This window comes from Pinus tabuliformis, chromosome 1_2 (assembly GCF_031772625.1).
Source record: "Pinus tabuliformis cultivar Carrire ecotype Pingquan chromosome 1_2, CPIR1, whole genome shotgun sequence".
NCBI lineage: Eukaryota > Viridiplantae > Streptophyta > Pinopsida > Pinales > Pinaceae > Pinus > Pinus tabuliformis.
Genome location: NC_142298.1, coordinates 1,357,946,727 through 1,357,965,203, shown reverse-complemented (window position 1 = coordinate 1,357,965,203; position 18,477 = coordinate 1,357,946,727). Strand labels below are relative to the sequence as shown.

The window sequence follows — 18,477 nt, the reverse complement described above, 5'->3', positions numbered from 1 at the left end:
CAAGTCCTCACTTCCTTCACAAATAAGCACATGAAAATATATGCCTACTTTCTAATGCTTCTGGTCTTGACTTCTGCGATAAGAACCATGAGACTGCAAAATATAATATTCCTCATAGTAGCTGTCTCTCAAGGCGGGAACAAATGTAGAGAATCTTGTATTCATTTCAAGTTGCTTTATGTCACCAATAGTCTCCGCAAGAACATAGCCCATCTTGGAAATGATGAAAACGGTTTGTATCCCTTACAACAATTTTCCTCTCGACAAGCTTGGAAATGAACTTGAAAGCGGTGTGGCAGTCACCACACACACGGAGGTTTTTGATTATTCTAATGTGTGTCCCAACAGCTGTGTTGAGAAGCCCAAATGCAATGGCCAGCTTCTCACTATGGTAGGTTAGAGAGTGTTTCTTCTGCTTTTGTTCCATATCATGTAGCACGAAATTTGTGTCAGGAACATAACCTGCACTCTTGATCTGTTCAATCAAATTGTCCAACTTTGCATAAATCTCGTCTGTCTGTGGATGCGATTTATCTCCTACAACAAATACATGCACCCTCTTTTGGACTTCAATCCAACTCCGTCCTGGTTCCTTTTTCACCCCTCTATCGTTCATCATTTTCCTTACCTGTATTACCTCGTCCCAGTTTCTAGCTGAGGCATAAATGTTGGACAGCAGAACATATGACCCAGCATCTTGTGGCTCCAGTTCAAGAACATGTTCTGCTGCAAGTCTTCCTAGGTTGACATTGCCATGAACTCTGCAAGCTCCAAGCAAAGTTCGCCACAGCAACGCACCAGGTTCAAATGCCAGTTGATCAATGAAACCCTTTGCCTCCACGAGGCGCCCAGCACGACCTAGAAGATCAACCATGCAAGCATAGTGTTCAATTCTTGGTTCAATGCCATAATCCACATTCATGGATTCAAAATAATGGTATCCTTCATCAACTAGGCCTACATGGCTACATGCAGAAAGAATACCAACAAAAGTTATGTGAGTGGGTTTCACTCCAGCATCTTGCATTTGTGCAAAGAGTGCCAGAGCCTCTTTGCCATGCCCATGTTGAGCATATCGTGAAATCATTGCATTCCAGCAGACCACATCTCTATCCAACATCTGGTCGAATAATTTGCGTGCATGCTCGAGCACCCCACATTTTGCATACATGTCAACCAGAGCATTCCCCACATAAGCATCTGACTCGAACCCAAGTTTGATAATTTGGTTATGAATCTGTATCCCCTGTTCCAAAGTTGCCAGGTCAGCACATGAGGTAAGCACGCCAACAAAGGTGAAATGGTTAGGTTTCATCTCGTCCCACAACATTTGAGTATAAATATTAAAGGTTTCCTCACCGTGCTCGTTCATCGCATACCCTGCAACCATAGCATTCCATGAAACAATGTCTCGTTCAGGCATTCTACTGAAAAGTTTGCTTGCATCCACTATACTTCCACATTTAGAATACACATCAACAAGAGCACTTCCCACAAAAATATCTGAGACGATGTCAGTTTTGATGATGTGGGCATGAACTTGCTTGCCCTGCTCCAGAGCTACTGCAGTGGCACATGCCCTGATAACACTGACAAATGTTGACTGGTTTGGTTTCATGCCCCTGCGCTGCATATTGACTAGGAGTTCCAGGGCTCCATATATCTGGCCATGCTGAGCATAACCTGCAATCATTGCATTACATGAAACAACTGTTCTCTCAAGCATTTTGTCAAACACAGTGCACGCATCAATAAGACTTTCGCATTTGGCATACATGTCTACAAGAGCATTTTTAACAAATTCATCTACTTCAACTCCGCTTTTGATGATATAAGCATGGATCTGGATACCCTCTTCTAGAGCTGCTAAACTGGCACAAGCACTGACAACACTAGCATAGGTAAACTGATCAGGCCTCATCCCGGACCACAGCATTTGTTGAAAGAGTTTCAGGGCCTCTTCAGCTTGGAAGTTCTGAGCATATCCGGCAATCATTGTTGTCCAGGACACTGCATTTCTTCCAGACATTTTCTCAAAAACAACGCGCGCATCCTCTGTGTGACAGCACTTGGCATACATATCCACCAGAACATTCCTTACAGAGACATCTGACTCTAGCCCACTTTTGATAACATGGGTATGGACCTGTTTCCCCTCTTGCAAAAATGCAAGGCTTGCACATACACCGAGAACACTGGACAACGAAAATCCATCAGGCTGTATGCCTTCCCACTGCATTTGACAAAAGAGTTTCAGTGCCTCCTCACCTTGCTGATTCTGTGCATACCCTACAACCATTGCAGTCCAAGAAACTGCATTTTTATGCAGCATTTCGTCAAACACTTTTCGTGCATCCTCTATGTTATCACATTTAGCATACATATCCACCAATGCACTCCCCACAAACACATCTGACCTGAATCCAGTTTTGCTTGCAAAGGCATGAACCTGCATGCCTTCCTCTAGGGACGACAAGCCTGTGCATGCCCGAAGAAAACTGGCAAAGGTAAACTGGTTTGGCTTCGCACCTTCCCTATGCATTTGACAGAAGAGATCCAACGCCGGCTTCCCTTGTCCATCCTGAGCATAGCCTGCAATGATGGCAGTCCATGAGACCACATTTCGTTCAGTGATTTTTACAAATACTTGGAATGCTTCCTCAAGCAGGCCATTTTTAGCATACATGTTAACTAGATTGTTATATGCAAATATGTCCCCCTGAAAGCCAGTTTTGATCATGTGGCCCTGGATCTGCTTTCCATCTCTCAGGGATTTGGTGTTCACACATACCTGCAAGAGACGACCATAACTATGGAAAACGTCGCCGCTGAGTCCTTGTTGAGTTTTAATATGCACATTCTTATGGATTCCATTTGATTTGCTGTCATTATACACATTGGTATCACTGGCAATGGTAGAGGTGCCAAAACTTAGACCACAGAGTTGGTATATCATGAGACTAAAACGATGTGGGCATCTTAAATCATTAAATCTAATCATCTGCATCTGAAGGAAATGTAACATAATGTGGTAAAAGAGCTTCTTCCTGCCTTACTGTAGGATTCATTTAACGCTCAGCAGAAACCAAAATGTGATAAAATACCAAGATTATTCAAACGAGAATTTGCTATGATCCGTTTGTGTCAAGAAATTATTGTTTAATAAGAGGCTGGCAACCACTGTTAGAAATCCGGGTTTGAAACATCCTCACTGTACCAAATCGGGTTCTAAAGTTTCTCCGCAGTTAGGATGAATTGAGCAAATCATTAAACGCATAATCTAGATACAAATCACAGAGTGTTCTGTTTAAAGTGGAAAATCCGCGTTTGAAACATCCTCCACCGTTCCAAATCGGGTTCTAAAGTTTCTCCGCAGTTAGGATGAATTGAGCAAATCATTAAACGCATAATCTAGATATAAATCACAGAGTGTTCTGTTTAAAGTGGAAAATCACTTACAATAAGGGAGTGTCGACCTTGAGAATGTCAGATAAGATTTAAAATTTGAGAAATGTAATAGCAGAGATGCTGTGTGCGCGAAGGCAAACAGTAAATTTGGAGTTTAGCACGCATAAACCGATGCAAATTTTCCTTCTTTCTTTGTAATCAAACCACAAAAAATTTAGGTTGTGTGACAGAACGCGACAATAGCAATAAGAATTTCATACGCTTATTTTACTTCAGTGTGAACAATGTAAAACTAGCATTTGCACTTTATGTTGCAAAGGAAACGCCGTAACAGGCATAGAGTGAGGAAGAATAGCATAAAGTGGAGAAGAATAGAGACATGTATAGAGTGGAGAAGAATAGCATAGAATGGGGAAGAATAGGGACATGTGAATGGACATTGTTGAAAGCAAGGGTGGATGATAATGAGTTACAATTGCAATAGTTAGTTATGTGTATTCTGAAAATGAATATTTTGTAAATAATAATAGTTTGTAGAAGAATTTATAAAAAGTATGCCATCAACTACACAATTGATATCTACAGAAATAGAAGGCTAGAAAACAAGAATTTTAACTTATAAGATCCAATTTACATGGTTGGTCAACATGTAGAAACCCCTTGTGTCATCTCTCTGACCAAGTGGGGAATAATAATATGACAATGGAATCACTATTGTGAATACGCAGAGACATAATACTATGGCACGCTTATAGATCGTTGTTGGTTGAATGACTTGCAATTGTCTTTCAAGCTACTGGTTCACCATAAGTTGGATCTACAAAATATTAGTTGGATCTGAAGAACAAATAAAGCTAGGATAAAAGGTCCAAATTTATGAAATTATTAGTTTCTTCCTTCCCCACCTTTCCATTGTTGTTATTATTATTATAATACTAATAAAATATTTTTATTATTACCAGATAGCTCCCTGGATGTCGACAAACAATTAATATTTATTTTATTAGAACAAATCAAGGTACGGATAGAAAGCTAGAATTTCTGAAATTATTAGTTTCTTCCTTCCCCTCTTTTTCACTCTTAGCATTATGACACTTCCTTTCACATCCTACAGTGGATTGAACTTGCAAAAAAATTCGAGGTGAACCTTATACCTCTACCTCTTCTGTTCATTTTTGTACAAAATGAGGTATATACATCTTCAGTGCATATTTCTAGCCATTATCAACACCTAATACATGCTTTTGTATACAGGGAATTAAATTTTCATCATGTTTGAACTCAACTATTTGCCTTCCAAGGCTGGCTAAAATGGTTGTTGGGCTGAGGGCCTCCACTGCAAATATTTTTATTGACAATGGCCCTTACAGAGAGTTTATTTTCAAGCATTTTCAAGTGGCTTTTGTGGATGAAGAAAGTGCAGCAGTAGTTCTAATAAGTTGATCAGTCTATAAAAGAAATTCCCATCTGAAGCCCTGAGTAGGCTATGAGTGAGACTTTTTGTCTCTTCATAAGAGTTCATTAGATAATGTGTTCTACAAACCCCTCTCACATACTCAACTGCATGACTGCCCTATTCAAGAAGCCAGCTATTCCAATAAGCATGTGAATGAAAATCACCTATACAATTTACCAATTACAACAACAACCAACCAACAAAAAAAAAAATTACTCAGCAGACTAAGGCAACAAACTGGTCAAGTAATAATCCTCAAAAGGGCCAATATACTGGGACTCTCCATTCAACTAGGTATTACCACCTATATTTTATCTTGATTTAAGTATATTTCCAGTAACAATTCACCAAACTGTAGTCAGCCTATGTGATGAAACAATATCACCAAAAGTTCAAACTACGCATGTTACCAATAAAACTGTTGGCTAAACCTATAAACAATTTTAATCATCCACTTCTACCTGCCTTCTTAGTATTAGGCTTTTACCAACATGTGTGTGATTAAGTTGTTTCTCATCTTTTATCAGCTACCAGGTTTGACAGAAAAGAAGTGCAAATTTCCTGCCTCCACTATTTAACAAATCTGCTAATTTCTGAATCATTCAAAACTTGAACAGGGCCAATATATTGAAATAACACCATGAGAGCCTCAGAATTTATGCCTCCATTTATAAGCTATCTTAACTAAGCCATTTCTTTTGGTAATCCAAATAACAAAAAAACCATTCCATTTCTTGCCTTTAAAACAAATATTTTCATCCAACAACTTCTAGTGGCATGCAGAGGTAGATTCATTGAGCATGCAGAGGAAGATTCATTGAATTTTACCATTCACGCCAGTCTTGGTATGCAGAGGCAGATTCATTGAAATCAGATATTTCTTTTAGCAAAATATAGCAGTGTGATGAATATGTTGGCAACGATTAAATGACCCCTGGTCCACTGCAACGAGGAGAACATGATTCAATAACTATTCGAAGGCTCTGCATGTACAAATGTAGTACACTGTTTTCTTCTGCCCAAGCTACATTTATGGTTGTGATCATCACAGTCTTGTTAGGCATTGAAGTTTTTTCTCGACCACTCCCTAAATCAAAGGCAGTTACAGATGAATTCAACTCTGAACTCTGCAAGAGATTGGCTCTTAATTGAACCGTAATAGCCATGGAAATTTATTTATAAAAAGTATGCCATCAACCAGACAGTGAATCTGACCTATTCATGCCTCTTTGTTCTCTGAGTTATTGAAGAGAAAAAGTTTTGTTAATGTCGATTGTTTTATCTAAGAAGATGCCTACTTATTCCTTGTGCTTGTAATAAGGCCAAGAAGCCTATGTCACATAAAGAACTGCTATATACTATCATGCTCTGTGAATTTGGCCGACCAGTATAGGTCATTGGGGCTGTGATTTCTTGATCTCCGGGCTATGAAAGAAGAAAGGTGGTGGACTTCTCATTCCACATATTTGTAAGGAAGCGGAGAATCTTTTAAAGGACAGTTCTAAGGCCCTTCATAATTTAAGGAAGTCGAGATTCTGTTTGCATATATTTGCAAGCCTTGAAAAGACAATCAGTGGGCATCCTATGTCATCTATATTAGTAAAATCAAGGAACCCTATTTGTGTATTGAAGAAGAGGCCAAGTCCTTATCACTGTTACAAGCACACACACACACACATATATATATACAAGTGTTAAAAGCCTGTTCCATTCAAGCCAACTTGCAAATCAATAAGGAATATATATTCATGTCTTCGAAACCTTCATAAGAGGTGCCCTAAAGCCAATAAAAATAGAGGATGCAGTTATGAGAAGGGATGGTCCCTTTAGACATCAGTCTGAAAATGATTTTTGAAGAATAGTAAAAGCCCTCCATAATGTCATTATCTAGCAGTTGATGTGATTTTGTTGAGAAGGTTTAGTGGCAGCCCTCCATGTGATCATATTTTTGTCTAGTAGCTAAAGCAAAGGAAGTTCATCCAAGAAAAGTATGCAGCTCCTTTGTGTTGGCACCATTGGATAAGGGTGACAGTACCCTTGGAAGTCTGGAAGATAGAAGAAGTGCGAGGCACTTTGGAGCAGACCCCTGTAGCAGCGTGTATGAACATAAAATCAGAGGTATGGTATCTCTCAAGGTGCCTCATGAAGAACACATTGGAAGAAGGATGTGCATGGCTGATCCTATGTCTTGGCGAGCACAATGAGTAGAGGGCACTGTGAGGACACTGATTTTGGCATCTTGATTAGGTCATTGGGCACTTTGATGCGTTGAGCCAGGATCTTATGAAAGATGGTCTTATGAATATGGATGCCTGGATGCGAAGGACCCCTCCTCATCATGGATTGGGTAATTTAATGCATATTACCCATTTAATGCAGTGATTTAACTTTTTTTAGGTACTTTTGATATGCTATTTGCGGAGGTAATATTTCAATGTTCTTACAATAGGAAAGTCCTCCTTCAGTGGCTAAACCACGTGTCATGATAAGAAGTCAATGAAGAGTTTTGTTTTAAGAATTTGTTGATCTGAGTCCAATCTTCTCAGTGGATAAAGCAGTCAACAGTATGTTTGAAGATCTGATCCCTTTGGCACCTCTGCATCAGAATTCTGAAGCTAGCAATCCTTCCATCCGGTCACCTGTGCTCACATAAATTCAAGTCTTGTAAACAAAGATGTCCAACAAGAAAATTTGTTGAGGATCAAATAAGTGACTCTAGGGATACATATATTTATTTGGATTTGATCAATGAATTAAAGAGAGTCCTATGGAGCAATGAAGAACCAAGTTGTTGGCCTAGTTCTCTGAACCACATTAAGAAGGAGCCAAGTGTTCCTATTGTTCTGAGCACAAGAAACAATAAAGGTCTGCTATGCAATGGAGCTATCTCTCTTTTACATTCTGGGCATAAGTATGCTTTTGGATAAGTCTTTTGAAAATAAATTTATTCTCCTAGGAGGCCAAGAAAAGTGCAAGAACACAAGAATATGCCAAAGGTCATTTCATGAAGCCAACCTTGGAGAAAGGATTACACTATTCTCGATCTTGTGGTATGGAGGCAGAAATGTTATGGTGGACTGCTTAATATTAAAAAGCGGACACACCTGCACTTCTCAAAATCCAACATGCATGATCGCTGGCCTCATCCCTTTGAGGGTTACTGCCATTAGGGTAGGGCACACTACAGTAAGAATGGCCAGATGACTAATGCCCTTAAGATCTTAATTAAACAAATAACTTGCTGAATTTAATTAACCAGAAATTAAATTTCAGGCCATATCATCAATCACACAATAGCTGGAAATTAAATAGTGGAAGCATAAAATAGTTTCACACATACAGAGGTAATTTCTCCTTCAAAATTAGATTTTCATTCTTTCAAAAACACTTACGAAGAAACCTTCACAGTGTGCTAAAATCTAGCAGCTCTATGGTCAACAAATCACCCTAAACTAAGCAGTACAGTTGGCCCGAGAAGATACGGCATGCTGTATGTCTGGACTGTGTTGCTTTATGGATTGCACGGCCCTATCTGCATGAACATATGGAACTGTTTTGTAAACTACATGGAACTGCCTAGATCCGTATGAATGTACATATCTGCTCTGCATGGTCTCTCCCTGCTGTCGTATATTCTCTCTTGCTCTTCAATTCAGACAGTGAATCCGACCTATTCATGCCTCTTTGTTCTCTGAGTTATTGAAGAGAGAAAGTTTTGTTAATGTCGATTGTTTTATCTAAGAAGATGCCTACTTATTCCTTGTGCTTGTAATAAGGCCAAGAAGCCTATGTCACATAAAGCACTGCTATATACTGTCATGCTCTGTGAGTTTGGCCAACCAGTATAGGTCATTGGAGTTGTGATTTCTTGATCTCCGGGCTATAAAAGAAGAAAGGTGGTGGACTTCTCATTCCACATATTTGTAAGGAAGCGGAGAATCTTTTAAAGGACAGTTCTAAGGCCGTTCATAATTTAAGGAAGTCAAGATTTTGTATGCATATATTTCCAAGCCTTGAAAAGACAATCAGTGGGCATCATATGTCATCTATATTATTAAAATCAAGGAACCCTATTTTGTGTATTGAAGAAGAGGCCAAGTCCTTATCACTGTTACAAAGAGTTTGGACACAGTACACAAATTCTACATTTCACAGCCATAAAAATAACGCGATTTTACTGTATACCGTATCTGCTTGTTATTCCATTCGTAATTCAATCTCGATGAATTCCAGTTAATTTGCAGTTTCGCCATTGCAGTCAAAACCTACTAAACATGGCCATTGAATTTCAGCCCTTGACCATTACAGACGAACCATCCACATTTTTTCAAAAATCAATGAAAACCATGGCATGGTAGAAAATCCAGAAATTCAAATTGCAGATCTGTTTTATATATTAATATGAATATGAAAATCTTGGAGCCCTAAATCAAACCCAGATACATGAACCATACACTGAAAGTGGCAAATATCTTAAAAACAGGCAAGGGCATCATATATATTCCCATAATTGAAAATTAAAATACATTACAGAGAGAAATGTTTATTTGTTTTAAGTTAAGGGACCTTAAGCCCATGAAACTTAAAACTGCATCTACAAGTAGCCTGCTCACTGCCTCTTAAGTGGCTTCTCCAAGACAGCAGAGATATACATTTCTTTGAGCTCGGGCCCTCTATCCAACTTAGGGGCAACAGACCATTTCAGCTTCTTATACCCTAGCTACTCAATCATGGGCACATAGATCTTCAGCTGATCCTTTGTGCAGAAAAAATGATCTAGCCAGAACAGGCCTCCAGGCCTCAGAATCCTATAGATATCATAGAGTACAAATTCCAGCAGCTGTGAGGGAATCCAATTGCTCAAGACATGCATAGAATGAACAATGTCCAAAGTATTTTCAAAGAATGGCAGCCTCTGTGTTATAGTGATATACATGGGAATAACCCCTCTAGAGGCAATGAAACTGTTGAAGGGCCCGTTCAAGTTCATGGAAGTCGTAATAATTGTTACATTCCGCTCCCTCATTCTCACGGCGAAAGTTCCTGTTCCTCCTCCGATGTCCAACCCAATTCGAATTGTCTTCTTCTTCAGATTCAAGACCTCGTCGACAGAGTAATCCATGGAGCCACCGCCATCAGGGTGGGACATACTACAGGAAGAACGCAATCCTGGTGGACTGCTTAATATCCAATATGCATCATCACCCAACCTCGCCCCTTTGAGACTCTTGCCTTCAGATAGAACACACTACAGCAAGAATGTAACCCTGGGGGACTGCCTAGGATTCAGTATCCACCATCACCCAGCCTCACACCTTCGAGATTTAGTAGACACGCCTGAACTTCTCAAAATACATTATACCCCGTCTCCCAGCCTCGTGCCTTTGAGATTTCCTGCCATTTGGGTAGGGTCCATTACAGTAAGAATGTAATATGGGTGGACTGCATAGTATCCAATATGCATCGTTACCCCAATCTCATCCCCTTTGAGATTCCTGCCATGAGGATAGGGCATACTGCAGTAAGAATGGAATCCTCGTGGACAGTTTATTTTTAGAAAGTAGACACACCCACTACTCAAAATGAATATGCACCATTTCCCATCCTCATTCCTTTGAGACTTCCTGTCGTTAGGGATCAGGACAGGGCACACTACATTATGAACTGAATACTGATGGAATGCTTAGTATCTGACATGCACCATCGCACAGTCTCATCCCTTTGAAACTCCTACCATTAGTTTAGGGCAGACTACAACAAGAAAGGAATTCAAGAGGACTGCCTAGTATCTAATATGCACCATCACACATCCTCTGCCCTTTGAGACTCCTGCCATTTGGGTAGGTCACAGTGGACACAACAGTGAAAAATGAAATCCTGGTGGACTGCTTAATATTAGAAAGCGGACACACCTGCACTTCTCAAAATCCAACATGCATGATCGCTGGCCTCATCCCTTTGAGGGTTACTGCCATTAGGGTAGGGCACACTACAATCCCATCTTTACATCTTTCTCTTTGATTTTCCTTAAAGGTTACTTCCATGCCCTGGAACAAAAATACCTGAAACGCTTGTAAATAGATTAGCATTTCCCAAAATAAACAATGCCACCTTCATTTTTGTTACACATTTTATCTGACATATATATTAGCATCTCATTTTCTGTCTAACTATTCTTTAGTGTGGATATTGTCTATAAATATCATTTACTACATTCTTTCATCTTGTTTTGATAACGACTAATTTAAAATTGTCAAAGGCTAGATTCCATGTTTTTAGTTGTCACCCAAGTGCAATAGTTCCATTTTAAGATCTTAATCAGATGTTTTTCTCATATACAACTTAGCAGGTTTAATATTCATCAAGGTTCTTCCTTTTCTTTGTGACCTTTCTGATATAAAAATCTAAGGTTCCAACTTCCAGATGTCTTGAAACATTCCTTTGCCTCATGCTATCCTAGAGAAGGATATTGAGCTAGATTCCATGTTTCTAGTTGTCACTCAAGTGTCTGTACATTAGTTCCAGCTTAAGATCTTAAACAGTTGTCTTTTCACATGCAACTTAGCAGGCTTGATCTTCATCAAGGTTTCTTCTTCTTTGCGGCCTTTTAAATGTCATTTGCCTCAGCGATCTTAGAGAGGGATACCAACTATTTTGAGTTAGATTACCAGATAAAACGAGGACCATCAGCACATGACGTGCATGATAGGACGGCTGGGGCGGTTGGCTTTCGCACCCCCCAGCCGTGATCGAGTCCTGCGGCTGCCCCTCGCTGGGCGATTTCGAACGGCTATGCCGTATTCTGCTGGCTTCGGCCATATTCTGCTGGCTTCGGCCGTATTGTAAAAAATATCTGTAGGCTTCGGCCATATGTGGATTTTCTCTCTGAAAAAAAAAAAAAACGAGGACCATCTTAGGTTATTACAAATGTGAATAACAATCTGAGAACATTTTCACCATCGTCTCCAAAGGAACTTGAACAATATGATAAAAGATTCATCTTTTACTTCTATAATATACATAATGTTAAATATATGAAAAACTCTTTCTGCTTTCAAGCAAGTTGTTTTTTTCTCCTTTCATATTATCAGCCATTTCCATGGCTCATGTTTTTAATATGTTTAGCCTACCGCCTTATACTTGGAAGTTGGTACCAAATGTATAGTGTTGAATAACTAATTGTTTTAGCTCCATGCTGTCCACTTTAGAATTAATGCATGCATTTTACTTGCTTAGTTTCTATCTGACCATTTATCATTTGTTATAAACTATAATGCAATCATGTGACCAAGATGCTTACTTTTTGGAGGGGAATAATCAATAGACATTGTGCAAAGACCCTTTCAAAAGATGATAGATTCCCCAACTATGAATATATAACTGTTATCCATTCATATTTACTTGTTATGTTTATTTTATTTGTAGCTCACTCCCATGTTTAGTAAGAGGAAACTTGTAGGAAAAATGGTTTCCAATAGAGGCTACTTCTTTCTTCTTTCTGTAACTATCTCCATCCTTGCTGAAGAAGCCATTACTCCATTTGAATAGATTCATAGAATGGGTGGCTATAACTTCTTCCTTAACGTCCAATTTAAGCTCAAATTACTAAACAAATGTTGTCAACAGGCTTTCTAGTCCATTCCACATTATATGATCTGTTTGTAGGTGTAAAACTATGTCCGTTGCAAGATAATTGTTAATCAGCTAAGAACCACTTTGTAGGAGATGTATTTGTTTAAGACCTGAAATTATTATTATCATATACCCTATGGCATATTTATTAAGAAAAAGATGAAGTAAAGAGACGTCATTGCAACAGTATTCCTTCCTTCAGAAACATCAACATGAAAACATGCAACTCCATTCTGTCTAAGCCTTGGAGAAGTACATCACTAACAATATATTTTGATCTGTTCTTGAAGCTCAGTCCAGAATTTCCTACGAGTTAACTATATTCTCTGACAAGTATCTTCCCATCCTAAAGCCAGTTTGTTATTTACTTACAGTAGCATCTTGCATTTTAGACTTGGCCCATAATTCATAGGTATTAGGGACACTGAGTTGCATCATAGGCCTCTAGTTAGAAACAACTCCCATGTCTTCTGCTTTAAGAATTAACTTGGAATCCCTTTAAAATAAACTTTCTTGATTTAATTTGTTATTTAAAATAATCTGTGAACTTCTATTATCATACTGTTCTCTTGTTTTACAGAAAACACTATGATGTGGGGGCTGCACAGATGATGTTTGGGAACAAACCCCTTGACAAAGATGGAGATGGAAAAAGACTAGGAAGAATAATATTTGATAGTGGTAGCTCCTACACATACTTCACAAATCAAGCTTATAGTGCTTTCCTTTCAGCTGTAAGTATCACAAATTACCCTTCCCTTGTACTATAAGGAATTTGTCTGTTTCTAATAATGCAATGCTGACAGGTTAAAGAAAACCTAGCTAGGAATCAGTTGGAACAAGATTCATCAGACTCATTCCTACCACTCTGTTGGCGAGGGAAAAATAGGTTCAGGTAAATGGTTTTGGTTAAGTTTTGAAAATCAAGTGTGAGTTCAATTTCAACAATTCAATCTCCGGCCTATTTAGAGTACACATTATAAAAACTATGGCCAGAAAGTCAACCTTTCCATCTTAGCATTATTTAGAGTACAAATTATAAAAACTATGGCCATTGGAAAGATATTAGTATCCTGAATGCTTCCTGAGTTTTGTGAAATGTATCAGCTCTGTTGCAAAGGCGGCACCATACTTTCAGTTGTTAACACTCAAATTTAGAAGTGCCAGAGCAAAACAGATGGAAATTTTCCCAGAAGGTTATTTGGTCATCAGTGTAAGCATGCATAAGCTTTGACATACTCTATAAGAACTGTATTTTACCACTAGATGAGATTGTAACATGAGATAGCATTCAAGGATCAACATTATGAGTCTGCCAAAGAAGATATTATTGAAGAAGCTATTTATTCATTAAGCTTAATGATTGCTATGATAAAAAAAGATTACTGCTGAATGAGTTTCAATGCACAGGAAAAAGGTAACGTCTGCTCGGGAATCTTGAATGGTACTGCAATCGGTAATGTGGACACGAATATTCTTGGAGGTAATGAAACAACATATTGTTTTGCTGCTTTTTGTTTGTGTGTTTGTCAGTCTGATTTTTCTACAAGCATGTCATGAATGACCTTGGGTGGGCTTGTATCTAGAGCAGTTAAGGCATGTTCTTAATCTACATGTTGGTGATTGTATTAAGATAAAGTAACAAAAGTGTGTTGCATTTTGCAGATATCTCTTTGCAAGAGCACCTTGTTGTTTATGACAATGAGAAAAACCAGATTGGATGGGCTCACTCAGACTGCCAAAATCCTCCCAAGTTCTGAACCTTCTTCTTTTACCTTTGATTCTTATTCTATAGGATTTAGTGCAGTTTTTATTATTTTTCTTATGAATTTGTACATGTAAGAGATATGGCAAGATGAGAGCTAGTAACTGACTCTTCCCAAGTACACCATTGATTGCATTTTTTTATTTGTCAAATAAGGGAGTAGTTGCATCTACATTTTCTATGAACTTGCATTTAGGGAATCTTTCATAATTTATCCTTAGTACTACATCACCACTTCCTCTTTTTGGTGCCCTGCTATTCCCTCTGATCAAAACACTGCCAGTAATGCCCATGTTCTGGAGTTGAATACAGAGAAACTTATTCCCTTTCTTGTCTTTACTTCCTAAATAAACTAAAATGGAAGAGATTGGTGAGGTTGCTTAGATGATATCATTGTACTCATATTTGATGATGTTTAATATAATCTTTGGTTCACACGAACAGTCATGACACCACGAATCATTTAGATATTAGAGATATCCATTATATTTCCTAACTTGAATCTTTTCTTTCCTTGTCAGATTGACAGATTGTAAACCTCATCAACCACAAAACAAGTAATCAGAAATGTAAAACCTAAAACTTTTGAGTTGCAATCAAAATATATTTTGTAATGTATGTGAAAAGAAGGTAAAGAAACTATCTTTGTACAATTAATTACTTGTTAAAGCGCTGAAAAGTACACTTAAGAAAGGCAAATTGCATTGAACAGCCCATTAATAGTAAATAGTCTTCTCTAGTAAAAGGATATAGAAACAAAAAACAGAATTGAATCACACAAAAAGAAGACTCGAATCACATTTAACAGCCTATGAAGAGCAAATAATCTCCTACACAAGAAATATATAGCATTAAAAACCTGGAAGGCTACCCAAGCAACCTAAAAGCTGAAAAGAACAGACAACTCTTAAAATTTGCTTCAAGGGCAGCACTCTTCACTACCAAGTTTCGGCAAACAAATATCTAATTGAAATAAGTATAAGTTCGATTTGAGGATTGGGCCTTTCTTTTCAAAATGCATCCTAAACTTGACCTAAAAATGTTTAGAAAACTTATCCAAGAAAAACTAAAAAAGTTTAAGAAAGATACCGGGAAATGTTTCAAGATTTAGACACTCCACTACGGGAAATATGGTTCCCCTGCATGATTCCTGATGGCAAGGATAGAAACTAGACATTAATTAAAGATTTATTTTGTCATTTAGACTCTAGAGTAACCACTTAATCTTCATTTTCTCTTCTAATCAAGTAATAGATCTACGAATCTAACTCTTGAAGTTGGTTGTTTCTGACAGATCTTCCACACAGAGGCGGGTGTTGCAGTCCTCTGAATCTCTTGCTGAACAATTTGTGGTGTTAGAAGATCCCTCAGTGTCTCACAGAAATACATTAGAAGAAGCAATATCATGTGATCAAGAACTTGGGAAAGCAGCTTGCTCTTCCTCTTCATATTCTCTTCTAGCGTTTGGTATATATCAAGCTATGTTGTATGAGTTTCTGGAACGTGGGAACGTTGGGAACTTGGGTACGGGTGTCGGGAACGGCTAGAGGTTTCCCCAAAATTTACAGGAAACGGCTAATCGGGAACGGTAATATTATATAATAAAAAAATTTAAAATATAAAAATATAAAATTTATAATTATATAATAATCAAAATTAATATTAAATCAAAATATTCAAGTATTAAAATCAATTTAAATATATAATCTCTCTTATATAGAAATATATTCTCTGGGTGTCTCTCTTCCCGAGTCTCTCCCTTTTATATATATAAAATATTAAAATGTCAAGTTCATTATTAGCTCTCTGAAACATGACCAGTGTTTGAAACAATCTGCCTTAAAAATACAAAGGAAAAATTTTACCTATGTTTCTCTAGTTATTCTTATGAGAAAAAGTAAAGCGACTCTAATGGTTAAGCATTGATTGCCACATACAATATGCACACAATATTCTGCGATACATATACATAAACAAAAAAAAAATACTCATCAGCATGACACTCGAGATATCCCCCTTACATTGAGGTGTCACACGCTTCCTTAACCCATCAAGGGATTGCTCCAGTTTCTCAATTAAGGATATCGGTGTTAAGGATGTCTTTGGCCTTTCTCCCCGCGAAGGTTTCAAGAAAACCTCATGTTTTGTGGGAAGTTCAACATATTTTTCTACATGCTCTGTATTCCCCAACCCCAGGGAACACGGGAACTCCAAAAAAAACAGTCTTCAAAGCTCCCGGAACTTTCCCAAGCTCCCATTGCAGCTCCCACAGAAAAGGGAACGTTCCCATATAGTTCCAAAGCTTCCGGGAGCGCGGGAACCACTGGAACGAGTTTCCCACTTCTAGGGAGCGGTTCCCGTGTAACAGAGATATCAAGGAAACAGTTGTATGATTCCAGCATGATAAATAGTTGACTACATTTAAGCAGAGTTTCATAAAAAAGAGGAGAGAGCCGCGATTCCAGCATGATAAATAGTTGACTACATTTAAGCAGAGTTTCATAAAAAAGAGGAGAGAGCCGCGGAGAAACAAATTTGTTTTTGCATTTGATCGCCAGTTTGAAATAAAAGTATTGTCTAAAAGTGATTTGCCACCTTTTGATAAAAGACCACAATCAAGATAAAGCACTCGTGGGTTCCAAATTGGCTAAAATAACACCTGTGCTGAATGGCCATTTAAGGCTTGGTCTGGTAGTGTTTCATTTGTACCATACTTCATTACCTGCACAACAATACAAATATTATTCTGAATATGCTTTAAGCAATGCTTTCACCAAGTGATCTGTTAGAACTATTAGATGGTTTGTCAAACTATTTCTCAGAATTCTTTTTAAAATGCATCAAATATTTCATCAGTGAACAATAAAAAGCACATCATGCAATCCACATCATCAGGCCAAAGCTTGAATGTGAAAGCTTATGCACGAGACAGCAAATCCTCTTCGGCACCAGCTCCAAGTGAATATAACTGTTTTTTTTATTTAATGAACCTCTGTATCTAATTTCGCATGGTACTTGTGCCCAAATAACCTTTAATCTGGAAGTAAGAGATCGCTTTATGGCCATCTTAGTCGCTATTTCTGTCACAAATTTGTATAGGATAGATCCGGAGAAAATATTTCATTTGAAAGCTTTACAGCCCTTCAAAATCCATTTCATAGATCATACAAAAGTAAAACAAAGTTATACAACCGTAGGTACGATCAGCTATTTGATTAATCACAACCAACAACAACTCCATAAGCCATTGGAAAGTCAACTACAATGAGAGAGAAGATTGTATTTATATGTGGAGCAGAGCTTATCCATGCACAAAAATCTTTAATTTTATCATAGGAAGGAATCTATTTTGAACCAATAGCGTGTATACTTTTTTGGGGCTTCATAATATTTGGTGTTCCAATCCTAAAAACTTCATAATTGAAAGTGGCATTATATTATTTGTAGACAACTATGGACCATGCAATTATGTAAGATAAAAATCATGATTTTTGAGAGAGATAAAAAGGAGTATCTTTCTTCTTACTCTAGGTGGAGGTACTTGGGTCTTTGTTAACTACTGATAAAAGTTGTTTCTATTCTTGAGCTTGATGGATTTGTATTCTCCTAGGCTTTCAACAAGTTCTCCTTTTGTTGAGGTATTTTAATCACTTTAACAAAAGAATGAGTAATTTGTAGCTCTATCAATTCATTCATTATGTTATAAGTCATCTTCATCATTGCATTAGCTTGTTCCTTGTATGCTATTCATTAGCTTGATGAAGGGTTGAATGAGGAGTATTATTGAATGCTTTTCCTTTACCTACTTGATTTCTAGGCTTGAACCTACTTAGTTGAGCTCTTGTTTGAATGAAATTCTCTTGATCTTTTTCATAATTTTCATGTTCATCATAGTTTTACGGAGTAAAAGTTTGTATGCTCTCTTCACATTGCATGCATTCTAGGACATTTGATTCTTGAATTCTTTCATTGGTTGAAGGATCTGAGTACTCATGAAGTTCTTCAAAAGTGCCATTTTCTTTCAAAATGACTACATTTGGATTTGGCGCACAAAATGCTCTTGGTCCATGTCCTTTGGGCTTCTAATTTTAATCAATTTGTTCTCTAGAATTCAACATCACCGTTTTTCCTATTTGTCATGAGATAAGCTTATCATTTCTCTTGATAAGCTTATCTCGATGAATTCCAGTTAATTTGCAGTTTCGCCATTGCAGTC

At 37.8% G+C, this 18,477-nt stretch overlaps 1 protein-coding gene and 2 pseudogenes across 1 annotated transcript; 1 reads left to right on the top strand and 2 right to left on the bottom strand.

Annotated features, from left to right (window-relative positions):
* Positions 1 to 181: 181 nt before the first annotated feature.
* On the bottom strand, positions 182 to 2,956 carry LOC149211274 (pentatricopeptide repeat-containing protein At2g03880, mitochondrial pseudogene; annotated as a pseudogene).
* A 6,377-nt stretch (positions 2,957 to 9,333) lies between these two features.
* On the bottom strand, positions 9,334 to 10,013 carry LOC149211273 (putative methyltransferase At1g29790 pseudogene; annotated as a pseudogene).
* Positions 10,014 to 12,997: 2,984 nt separating this feature from the next.
* Positions 12,998 to 18,257, top strand: LOC149211272 (aspartyl protease APCB1-like). The gene is made up of 7 exons (XM_089399237.1): positions 12,998 to 13,230; positions 13,303 to 13,391; positions 13,604 to 13,709; positions 13,907 to 13,979; positions 14,162 to 14,249; positions 15,556 to 15,785; positions 18,241 to 18,257. Exons 1-7 carry the CDS (start codon positions 13,105 to 13,107, stop codon positions 18,255 to 18,257), a joined length of 729 nt encoding a protein of 242 aa, XP_089255363.1. The 5' UTR covers positions 12,998 to 13,104.
* Positions 18,258 to 18,477: the final 220 nt, after the last annotated feature.

Excerpts from the sequence above, each read along its gene's own strand:
- LOC149211272 (XM_089399237.1), top strand. The coding sequence starts at position 13,105 with ATGATGTTTGGGAACAAACCCCTTGACAAAGATGGAGATGGAAAAAGA. Across the intron at positions 13,392-13,603 it reads CGAGGGAAAAATAGGTTCAG|CTCTGTTGCAAAGGCGGCAC; the intron begins GTAAATGGTTTT and ends GAAATGTATCAG. Across the intron at positions 14,250-15,555 it reads GACTGCCAAAATCCTCCCAA|ATCTTCCACACAGAGGCGGG; the intron begins GTTCTGAACCTT and ends TGTTTCTGACAG.